At 40.3% G+C, this 12494-nt stretch overlaps 1 protein-coding gene across 4 annotated transcripts in view; it reads right to left on the bottom strand.

The window, feature by feature from the left end:
• Positions 1–10578, bottom strand: part of LOC126474924 (transmembrane 6 superfamily member 1-like) — a 212423-nt gene extending 201845 nt beyond the window's left edge. Inside the window, exon 1 of one of the 4 annotated variants that reach the window (XM_050102431.1) lies at positions 10453–10578. In XM_050102431.1, coding sequence (XP_049958388.1) covers positions 10453–10476 — 24 coding nt within the window. In that variant the 5' untranslated portion in view covers positions 10477–10578. Of the gene's footprint in view, positions 1–9996; positions 10353–10398 lie in introns of those variants that run through there. The other 3 variants (XM_050102433.1, XM_050102430.1, XM_050102432.1) reach the window with 3 other exon arrangements.
• Between the last annotated feature and the right edge of the window lie 1916 nt (positions 10579–12494).

Here is a 12494-nt window from a genome sequence, read left to right as displayed (position 1 = left end):
ACGTAGGGCGAGGAAGGGCATCGATCGCAGCGACAGTGTGTTGAAGCGGACGAATACCATCCCGAGAGAGTTGAAACCCCAAGTACGTGATAGATGCCTGAAGAAATTGTGATTTCTGAAGATTACACTTAAGACTGGCAGTCTGTAAGACATTAAAAAGTGTGCGGAGATTTTGAAGATTTTCTTCAGTGGTGGAGCCAGTGACAACAATGTCGTCCATGTAATTGATACACCCAGGGACAGGGAGCAATAATTGTTCCAAGAATCGCTGAAAGAGAGCAGGGGCGCTAGCAACCCCGAAGGGCAAGCGTTGGTATTGATAGAGGCCGAAAGGCATGTTAAGGACCAGAAACTGCCGGGAAGCAGCGTCGAGAGGAAGTTGTTGATAAGCCTCTGACAGGTCAATTTTAGAAAAATACTGTCCTCCAGCGAGTTTAGTGAACAGTTCTTCCGGACGGGGCATAGGGTAAGTGTCTATGAGGCATTGAGCATTTACAGTGACTTTGAAATCGCCACAGAGACGAATATCACCATTGGGCTTAGCAACGACAACGACAGGAGAGGACCACTCACTGGAAGTGACAGGAAGCAAAACCCCTGACGCAGTGAGACGATCCAACTCCCGTTTTACCCGATCACGAAGCACGAAGGGCCACAGGAATGGGCCGAGCCCGAAAAAACTTAGGCCGAGCAGTGGGTTTGAGCGTGATATGAGCTTCAAAGTCGTTTGCACGGCCTAACCCAGGAGAAAAAGGGACGAAAATGTAGTCGACAAGGAATCCAGTTGAGCATAAGGAATAGCGTCAGAGACAATATTGACAGAGTCATCTATGGAGAACCCAAAAACGTGAAAGGCATCGAAACCAAAGAGATTTTCTGCGTTGCTCTGGTCAACCACAAATATGGGAACAGTGCGAATGACGGATTTGTAAGATACCTCAGCATTAAACTGTCCCAAGAGAGAAATCTTCTGTTTATTGTACGTCCGTAATTGCCGAGTGACAGGGGACAGGAGTGGAGAACCCAGCTGAAGATACGTCTGAGAATTAATTATAGTGGCGGCAGAACCGGTATCCACTTGCATGCGAACATCTCGACCTAGGATTTGGACAGTGAGGAATAACTTCCCTGAAAGGGAAGAAGTGCAATTGACAGACAACACAGAATCAGAATCAGCGTCGTGTTCATGAACATCATGTATGTGGTCGGATTTGCAAACGGAAGACACATGACCTTTCTTTTTGCAGTTGTGACACACAGCGCAACGTTGGGGACAATCCTTGCGTGAATGTTTCGTAAAACACCGCGGACATGAAGGAAGTTGCCGGGGATTTTGCTGCAGTTTCGTAGTGGGTTGTTTACGGCTAGGCCGAGGCCGCGCGTGGGAGCGGGCTGCGGCCATGTCAGCCGGCGGGGACGCGCCGCACGCGTCGTCAACAGCGCACAGAGGTTGTATTTCCCCGACGTCACCCCACGCTTCTATTTGCGCCCCAGCAGCGCGAGAAATCTCAAAAGACTGCGCAATGGAGAGAACTTCATCTATAGTCGGATTCACCAACTGAAGGGCACGTTGCCAAACTTCTTTGTCGGGCGCCAACCGGATAATAGCATCCCGGACCATGGAATCGGCATAGGATTCTTTTTGAACATCAGTAACAAATTGACACTTTCGACTGAGGCCGTGAAGTTCAGCAGCCCAAGCACGATAGGATTGATTCGGTTGTTTTTGACAACGATAAAAGGCAACACGAGAGGCTACCACATGCGTTTGCTTTTGAAAATAGACAGACAGAAGTGAGCACATTTCAGCAAAGGACAAAGACGCAGGATCCTTCAAAGGAGCCAATTGCGACAACAACCGATACATTTGAGGTGAAATCCAGGAAAGGAACAGAGACTTACATGGTTGTTCATCCGTGACATGAAATGCCAAGAAGTGCTGTCGAAGACGTTTTTCATAATCAGACCAGTCTTCCGCCGTCTCGTCGTAAGGTGGAAAAGGAGGTACAGCCAACGACGAGAAACGCCCCGCATTTGACGCCGCGACGAAATCGCGAATCGCCGCCGTTAGAAGCGTTTGCTGTTCAAGGAGATTTTGCAAGAGTTGCTCGACAGTAGCCATGGAACCCTGTGAGTCAACGGTGAAAAGGAAAAATCCACTACCTCGTCGCCAATTGTTAGAACTTCAGGTTTAACACATATATTTAGGAACAACACAACAACACATATAAGTCACTGCGTAAGTTGACCTGTGTACAAGTCGGCATTCGATTAAACACTGAGTCTCAGTCTAGCGGCCGCTGCTCGGCTGGCCGCTTAGGTGGCGCAGCTGCTGCATGGCTGGCAGACAGCGCCGCACGTAGAGGACGTGCGTAATTGCGCGGCGGCACTTTGAATAATCGGCGAGTCACAACAGTCTGGAATTCGTGTGTGATGGGCTGGATAAATGTCTGCCTATTGCACATCATGACCCTCTTCAACTGTTGGTGGTCTCTGTCAGTCAACAGGCGAGGTCGACCTGTACGCTTTTGTGCTGTATGTGTCCCTTCAAGTTTCCACTTCACTCTCACATCGAAAACAGTGGACCTAGGAATGTTTAGGAGTGTGGAAATCTCGCGCACAGACATATGACACACGTGACACCCAGTCATCTGACCACGTTCAAATTCCGTGAGTTCCACAGAGTGCCCCATTCTGCTCTCTCATGATGTCTTATGACTACTGAGGTCGCTGATATGAAGTACCTGGCAATAGGTGGCAGCACAATGCACCTAATATGAAAAACTTATTCTTTTGGGCGTGTCCGGATACTTTTGATCACATAGTGTATATAATTATGCAAACAATTCTTTTGACAAAACCGTTAATTACTTTGGTATTAATAAAGGGCTGGCTTTGCTAACGTGTTTTTGAATAGAGCCAAATAAATACTTAAAGAATGCTAGTGTTTCGTCTTCCAAATGTTTATAATTATTACAGAATTTATGTTTGTTTCTAAGTCACCAATAGAATTTAAGTTACGAAACAATCACTGATTTCACTCTATAATGAAAGACACTAACTACGAATAGGCAAAATAAATTAGAAAACCAACTACATATGTAAAACTAAGCATCAAATTAGATCTGGTGTTATGGTCTTTAAAACTGAGGGCCAACCTTTCTCTTTTATGGAAATGCGGATTACATTCACATACGTTAATGGTTAGTAGTTAAAACTAAAAAACGAATTGAAGTAAGCAGATGGCAAAACAAGAGGGGAAGTAAAAATATCCCAGCTTGCTTCGTCACACACCTTTACTTATTTTAAATACAATCAGACAACCCTAATGAGCTTACGCCAGCCCTGAAGGACAGGAGTGGCTTCAATAAGCCAGCAACTTAAAGTAAATGCTACACTTCCTGTTAATAACAAGGAAGCAGTGCCCCTATCAAACTAAAGTTGATATTAACAGTATAGACTACATAGGTGCTGTTTAGCTAGATGATGGTATCTATGTCACTATTATAGACAAATACCTATTAGTTACTGGGTCACCAACATCGTTATTGACAAAGCTTAGGCTTACTACTTAAAATGGGCAAACTACTCCCCTAAAAGCACAAACTTCCGTCTCAGTTACCTTCGAGATTGAAAGTTGATATTACTTGTCATACTTAATCCTTTATGTTTGGCAAAGACTCCGAAGGAAGAAAGATTGGATTTAACATTCCGTCGACATCAAGATCATTAAAGATGGAGCACAAGTTCAGATTGTGTCAATGATGGGAAAGGAAATTGGCTGTGTCTTTTCAAGGGAAACATCCCGGCATTAGTCTGGAGCAATACAGGGAAACAAGGAAACCTAAATCTGGATGGCCGAACATGGATTTGAACCATTATCCACCAGTATGTGAGTCCAGTCAGCTAACCACCGTGTCATCTTGCTAGGTGCAAAGACCTGGTAATGGCAAACATCAACATACATAGATAACAAGGAGCTATTAAAAGAGTTCGCACAATGGCTGCCAGGAGCACAGTGATTACATTTCTGTTTGCTGCATGTGACACTGTATGACTGTTTTGTTCTGACAAAACTTCACCTAATTACTGATCAAGTTTGTCTGCAACAATTGTACTTATTTCATTACATGTTTGGACTGTCCTGCATGTGCAGTGGTGACCTGGTTTATTCTTAATAAAATGTTGTTCACGATACACCAGAATCAACATTTCGTATCTGTAACTGTATGAGTCACGTGCACTTCACATTTAGTTTGGAAGGCTATCAACTCTCACGACAACTTTGTTTTGATTCAAAATTCATGACATAGTTTACCTGGTCTCACAAATCATTCCATTCACAGATCTGGCCCTTCTTTGACAGACTTAGTATGCCATCTTCAGCTGCTCATGTTGTGCTCACATCTCAATTAAATCTTCTGGATTGCTTTTAAGTACACCAAGATCAGCCCCTTTTGCTTTGTGTATGACCAAATAAGCTAGACTAACTGCAAGAACAAGTCATCACTCCTATCTCATTCACCCATTGTCATAATAAGCAAGCTCAATGGTCTATTAAGAGTCTGCAGTGATTTCAGTTCCCCATAAAATGCTGCTCAGTCTGAAGCAGATACTTCCCCAATTTTTCACTCAAAGGAACTAATGACCAAACTACCTGAAGACAAATAATTCTCAAAAATAGATTCAATAGCAATTAACAACATTCCCTATGGTGACATTATTATAAGAGGTTCATACCAAGGCAATCATCTGAAAATCTGCAAACTTTATTCCACACACCACAAAACAGTGGTCGCAAGTGCAACCTGTGTTAAAGTGTTCGTTATTTCCAGCTGCAGCAGGATATTACACAAGGAGATGTTGAGATCAACACAACACCATGTCAAGGCAATTGAAAAACTATCCACACCTAAAAATTTTAAAGAGTTACAATAATGTTTTAGGCGTGATCAGTTTCGTGACAGATCTTCTAGCCATTCCAAAACAACATCTTTGTAGGAGTTACATTGTATGCGTCTGGAGGGACAGGAGAGGCAATGGCACAGAACATTTACAACTGAATCACATATTCTGGCACAGCTTTGACTACCTCATGTTGTACCCTGAAGGGAGTTGACATCCTCCTTATATTTTGCAACCTGATATTCTGCTGCACTATCAATCAGTGTAATAATATTGTTTGTTCTTATGCCCCTCCTGCTCCCAACCTGTGGGCTAGTAGGTCATATTCCTGTGGAATATCCAAGTGCAAGACCTGTCCCATAAATCCACTCATCTCCCATTTTGACCCTGCCTCTGGCACTTCCTATCCCATCAGAGGCAGGGCCATCTGTGAAAGAAACTACCTAAATAACATCATCAGAGAACAGAATGCTATTTGTATATGACTATGGACAGCCTAGATATCCAAACGAAGAGTCATGAAGAAATTGTAGCTGTGGGTCACATAGGCCACCTACTAGTAGAGTATACAGCACAACATAATGTAGTTGACTTCTGTGGCTGTTTCAAGACCCATGTCATCTGGATTCCCCTTGTCTCCCTACACCAGCTTTTCAAAATTGTGCAGTTGGAAACTTTCTCTGCAACATATATTTCAGTCCTGTATTCCCTGGTCTTGAAGTCCACTGCATAGCCCCAAAGCCCTTCCTGTTCCCACCCTCCTACACCAGTCACACACTGCTCCTGAAACTTTACACTTCAGTAGTAGCTTGACATGGTAACCACTCTCTGTCTCCTACTCTACAACACCCACACTTTACTACCAGTCACAATGTGCAGATGCCTGTCACCTTCAATGAATGCGTTACATGTTCCAGACTGGCATGTCACTGCTCAGAATGTCAAATTTGAGCTGGAGGTATCAAAGAAGCAGGAAGTGTTATGTAAAAAAAATAATAATAATAATAGTGTGCTGTAAGTGTCTTAGTGTAAAGTGTAAATAGGCTCTGATGCAAATGAAAGATGAATTGCAACTGATTAATACTGTGCAAGTTGCTCATAACTATCATGTAATGCACATAACTGTAGAATTGTGGCACTCGACAGTTGCGGCCCATCCACCACACTGAATGGAAAAAAAAAAAAAAAAAGTTTTTAACTGTTCTGAGGCCGAAAACTACATTTTAAAGCAACACTGTAATTGGTTTTTAACTGTCCTGAGGTCAAAAAATGCACAAAAAACTACAATGAAATCAATTTTTCATTGTTGTGAGATTGGTAGAAGACATGTTACATATGCTCTCCACCATTTTCCACTCCAAGTTGAAATCAAGAAACAGCATGAACCACAACAGATTGCAGTGTCTCAAGAGTCACATTCAGAATATGTTGCACAATGCATGCATTCAACACAGCTACATTTGTAATTGAAGTAGTGGAAACAGAATCTTCCAGATAACCTTGCAACAAGAAGTCACAAAGATTAAGATCAGTTGATCTGGACCATCAGGCTGTACACAAATGATGGCTGATAATTCTAGTATTTCCAAAATGCCTCTGCAACAGGTGCTTTACTGGCTGTGCAACGAGCAGAGAAATGCCATCTTGCATAAAATCGATCCTACCCACATATCCATGATGCTGAAGGGTTGGATTGACGATGGTGCGCAGAAGACTCTCACAGTGTTTATGATGATGGTGCATGTAACAGAACCTATAGGACACATTTCTTTGAAAAGATATGGCCCTGCAATAAAAAATACTAGCCTGCACCATGCAGTTACCTTTGCAGGATCAAACAGTGCTGTTAGGTGAGTGAGCGGATTTTCTGGTGCCCTTACTCTGCAATTCTGTGTATTGACATGTCCCTGGAGATGGGCTTTGTCTGTCCACAGAATGTTTCATGGCTACTCATTGTACACTCCCATGAGAACAAGGAATTCTAGAGCAAACATTTGTCTTACTGGCAGGTCAGCATGAGTGTAACTTCTGACTATGGGTAATTATGTATGGACAGAAATACAGGATGTTTTGTAGAATTTTATGCACCATGCTCACAAGAATGTCCAAAGTTCGAGCAAGCCCCCATGCACTACATGTCGGCACACCACCACTCAACCCCCCCCCCCCCCCCCACATATCATCAACTGAAACCTAATCAACTATCTTCCTCCCCTCCCCCAGCCACACTATACTTCAAAAGACACTGTCTTTCTGAATTTCTTAATCATTTTCTCCAAATCATTTGCAGACATTGGACCAATGCCATTTTTCACATCCTTAAGTATTCAGAACTTCTGCAGAGCTACTAGCACACAGTCATCGTTCCTGTGAGAAAGCTTCACCAGCAATGGATGGTCCTCCATTGCAACAGTAATTCTTAGCATCTCAAATGCAAAATGAGAAACAGCCCTGTATCCCATGTCTTATTTTGCATATTCTGCCACTTGCAACACCATAACATGGCAAAATTTTCGTTTCCCTATCATTTTCTCCTTCTTCAATAATGTTCTGTTCAAATTTCACATCATTCTGAGCTATGGTCCTTTTTGAAATTTTTAATTAAATCACAACTGGCTTAGCTGTCAGTGTGATGGAACAGCCTACAGAATGCTCGGTCCAGTTGATGACATCAAAACAAATAAAGTAAAAAAGCATACAAATGATGTATCTCAAAATTTCTACAGTTTTTATTCTTTACTGCAGAATAGGAAGAAAAATAGTACGGTCTTGAGAAGTCTAAATCATTTCTTCCTAACACTGTAACAAACGCTCTCCATGACTTTGCTTAGTGAGAAACTGAAATGCTGAATGATTCAAGCACTTTGCCAAGGAATATAAATGAGGAATAAATTTCTTTCTAATGTGATTATCACTGGATTCATTTAAAATCAATAGTGTGAACAACACAAAAAGAAAGTAATGCAGTAATATTTACTATTTCACAATGAAAAACTCAAACTATCAATTTTCCCCACAATTAGTTTATTTTCGTGAACCACTTTCTGGCTTATAAACTATCTTCAGACAACTAACTGATAAACAATTTTGAATGTAACTATGTGTAATATGTTCTTCACAATTCATCACCCATTGACGACAACTTTCAATTGTTGCTTTAAAATTACCATCGAAACCAAAGACCAGTCACAAAATGAATACTACGTAATACTCACAGTCTGAAATTTTTATTAACAAGTGTCAAATTGTTTTATCAGGCAGCAATGAAGGAAATAATCTAGTATTATAACAAGATTTTAATTTATTTAGGGCTTCAGAGGTACCTACAACTCACATGCATGCTCATTTCATTGCAAAACTATACAACATAATCAAAATATGAGGGAACTGTCAGCATAATTTAAAAAGTTATAAATTTTGTGAAAGGTGGTACCACATGGACAACGCAATGGTTAGACTACTGACCAAAAGACCAAACAATTACTACTGCAGTTCTTCTGATACATAGACCACATTTCTAACACATGCAGGGGGTCTAGTGTAGCAGGGGATACAACCCGTCGGCTTTGGACAATGACGTCACAAGTCGCCAGATAGCAGTTTACCATTTTCGCTTTTGCTGTTATGTTTCAGTTTCGTTTTTTTTACTGATTGCTTAATAAAATGGATCTGTTTATTCTATCTCGTGAGATTTTTTTTAAAAAAGCCAAAAAACACTTATCAGCCACTGAAGGGAGCTACAACACTAAGAAGAATTGCTTCTCGATTGGCGATTTGTGACGTCAATGTCCAAAGCCGACGGGTTGTATCCCCTGCTACACTAGTCCCCATGCAGGCCCTAGTTAAGCAACTACTTTTCCCACCAGGAAAGTGTACAGACTAGAATGCTTAAACTACCTTTCTGAAACTTATTTTAATGGCTGGTAAGACTAATACGATTATGCATGGCCAAAAAACGTAAAATGGCCACTATCAAATGACAAGAGAGAAGAACGTCAGCTCGTATATACACAGAATCCTTTGCAAACAGATCTTAACCTATGGCTGACTAAAAGAAAGCAAACTGTTTGTAAATCAAATTGTTACTGTACTATATTCATTGATATTTATCTTGCCACTGATGGCATAAACTTAAAACTTTGGACTTTCTGAAAAGGAGCATTTCTAGTAGGAAGAATGTATGTTGAAATAATCAACTTCGTTGGAACCCAAAACAAGCATTCTGAACAGCACACTGGACTGAATTTAGGAAATTCAGCTATCTTGGGTTACTGCTACTGTGAGGTCATACATAAAATAAGAAAATTTTCCGGGTCAGATCAGATACACCTTTTGGACCCTGCAGTTCATAAGTAGTGAAAAGTTATTTACTATTTTGCAGAACTACTTAATTCACAAGCTAAAGCACACAGGTCACAATACCACCAACGCTTATTAAGTTATGTTTTTATTACAAGCCTAGGCAGGCATTTTTCTATCTTTACTCAGTTCTGAAAGAAGAAATGTTATTTGATTCTTGAAAATTTCTGGGGATATCCCTTCAATTACATTGCTGCATACGTCCACACTTTTAAGTCCTGCTGATACTCATGGAAAACTGCAATCAGTCCAATGGCTGAATATATAAGGGGACACACTGATTTACCACGGAGCCCCAAAAAGACTTATGAAATATACAACTCGGAAAACACGAAAGAATAACCATGATATGCGTGGACAGATTTACTAAGAAACTAAAAAGTTGGTAAAACTTGGATTCCGCAAGCGAAGTAGTCTGTCGCGAAATTTGGGCCGTAGGCTATTAACGCTTGGACTGATGAATGGATGTAGAAAATGCTACGGAGTTTTAATCTTCGTAAACTTTTCTAGTAAACACGTTACAAGAAATTGTTCCAGCAGAATAAAAACAGACCATTTGTCGTGTTGTATACGTCGTAATGAAAGTTATGTAAAATATGTAGGGCAAATACGACTAACTCAAACAGACAATGTTTTGTGTTTCTTTCGAAACATAATGTAACAATCGAATACAATGTAATCAACTCGATGGCTGCTATTCAAAAAAACACTTAAAAATATTTTTCAGCGTACCGGTAACATCATTCCTGTGTTCAAACGGAACAAGTCACTTCTGAGCTACTGAGATAAAATCACTGCCTGACGTTATCACGGCTAAGTGAGTATTTAGTGATAAATAACTGGTCTAAACTATTCCTAGCACGATTCACTGTGACCTGCAATATCTCCAGGGTGGAAATGGTATAATACAATCGCAACAAATTTGGTTCTCAAACAATTTCTTTCGAGCAGAATATGCACATCCCAAGTATTGGGTACTGAAACAATACCACAATGACACGCAATAAATGATTTCATGAATCACATCTGAAACCATTTTCATGTGACAGGGCAAACACCACGTCCAGTCAATTTACAATTTGTATTTCGTTTGGCAAGTTTCTTCGACGACAGAATTACAGATGGAGATCGTACCACACATGCAATACGATGCAGGTTAGTGTTCAATTTCAAGCATATGCTTCTTACAACAGCGCAACGACGTATGCGCATTTCTGCAAAAGTGCAAAGTCCTTTCCCGGAAATTGCATCGCTCCCCGCGTAAGGTAGGAATCTTTGCGCGTTTCAGCAGACGACAAGCAACTCGCGCATATGTGCGTTTGATTTGATTGAAGTTACGCTGTAAATCAATTTATGTGCAATAATGTCTGTTGACTCCAAAGGAAGCACACTTAAATTTGTATGTGATTACAGACAAAGATAAGTCGTATGGACTACCGCTTAGAGATTAGTTGAATACAAATTTGGGCCCTGAGCGCCAAGTATTAGATGAAAAGTTTACGATCATATTACTCTAAAAAAACTCTACAGATTAGATACCACAAGCTTCGTAGCAGGAAAACACGCGAGAATAAGTCAGAAATTTATGGAAAGTGTATATGAAAACGGTGGACCAATATTCATGTTATGGAGACAAACTGGAAATCTGACATCTGACCAAAGAAACAATGGATACGTGTAGCTCCTCAACAAACTACTGGAAATAGGAAGGAAGGACGTTGATGACGCAAAAAATACAAAATTAAAAACGCAGCCTACATTCTACCGGATTCTGACACCTATAAAATTCTTAAATTTGTGAAGTCCAAGAATGTTAACCTACATGTCATCTTTCCTGGCAATGACATATAAACTTCGTTGATTGAAACTGCGTAAAAATTGTTGTATAAAATAAAATACAAATGACTCATTGAAAGTTGACTAACCTTTACTTAATGAGTAAGAACGTCTCTTAAGTGTTCATGTATGTCAGAAATAATCACTGAACTGCTTTGTTTTGAAATGCGAAATAAATAGTTCGAACTGGTTGAAATGTTCCTTTTCAAAATAGTTAATATAATATGCCCCAAACGTTTAATTACTGCTAAAAGACTTTCACAATAAATTTTCTCTATGTAAATAAATCTGTAACTTAAGGACAAAAGTTCAAGCAAATCAATGTTCCTGTACCCAACAAATGTACAAGCACAGGTTACAATAAAAAGTCACAAAATGAAACACTCTGCAGAGGTAGATGATGTACCTGATTTTTATTAATTTATTTGTCCATATAAATCTCTTTTTCATTACATCTATCGTATACAGGATGTTTTTCAAACATCAAACATACATTATTTTAATTTTTGTAACGAATTGTCTCTGTACAGTTAACAATTATAGTTTTTAAAATACTGCATATTTTAAACTTATTTCTACAATTAAAAATACAAATTACATTTTTTCTTGCATGATATACTGTGAGATTGAATAGTAGCAGTTTTTCAGAAGGTAGGCTGTCGAAGACTTTTTAAGGCTCTGTAGTTCAGGATGAGATTTTATATGTCTTGGTACTCTGTTGTACAATTTTGTTCCTATAAAGAAACGTTGGGACCTGATTACTGAGCCCTTAGCTAACCTATTCTGGCGGTTTCCGGCGACTAGAGGAAGCAGTGTGGTACTGGTGTGCAAGACTCACACGTCCCCCTCATCACTGGACTTAGTTGGAGGTGCTTTACCGATCTTTTTTTCAGGGTAGTCGGCTGCGACGATCTGCCCAACATTTTCTCCGAAGATATGACACCGTTTGGAGGAATTTTCTCTACTTTTAAAATGACTGCGTACACTCAAGATACTTTTAAACCAATCCTACTATACTTCACTCCCACAAATAAACACCACATAACAGTTTTCACATACATGAATCATATTTCGTAAGCCCAATAACTCGCGGTCCGTCAGAAATTATTACATGCTTTTACAATAAATACAGTTGCAAAAATAATCTCTCAGGGTTCTCGCAAGTCTACCATCCGCAACTCTAGAGAGTCAGTAAGTTAGTAAGTCAAAAGTAAGTGTCTTTTCTTTTCTTTTTCACGATTCAATTGTTCACAATAATGACTGATGTAGCACCATCACAGAGTAAGGCGTGCTTACACCTTGTGCTGGGCTTGTAGCTTCTGTGACTCCGCTTGCCCGTGTCGATCAACCGCCCACATTGCAGCATTCTCTTGACACACGTCCACCCTGCAAAC

This window comes from Schistocerca serialis, chromosome 4 (assembly GCF_023864345.2).
Source record: "Schistocerca serialis cubense isolate TAMUIC-IGC-003099 chromosome 4, iqSchSeri2.2, whole genome shotgun sequence".
NCBI classification, from domain to species: Eukaryota; Metazoa; Arthropoda; class Insecta; order Orthoptera; family Acrididae; genus Schistocerca; species Schistocerca serialis.
Note: the sequence above shows the minus strand (reverse complement) of the source record. Positions and strands in the feature narration are given on the sequence as shown.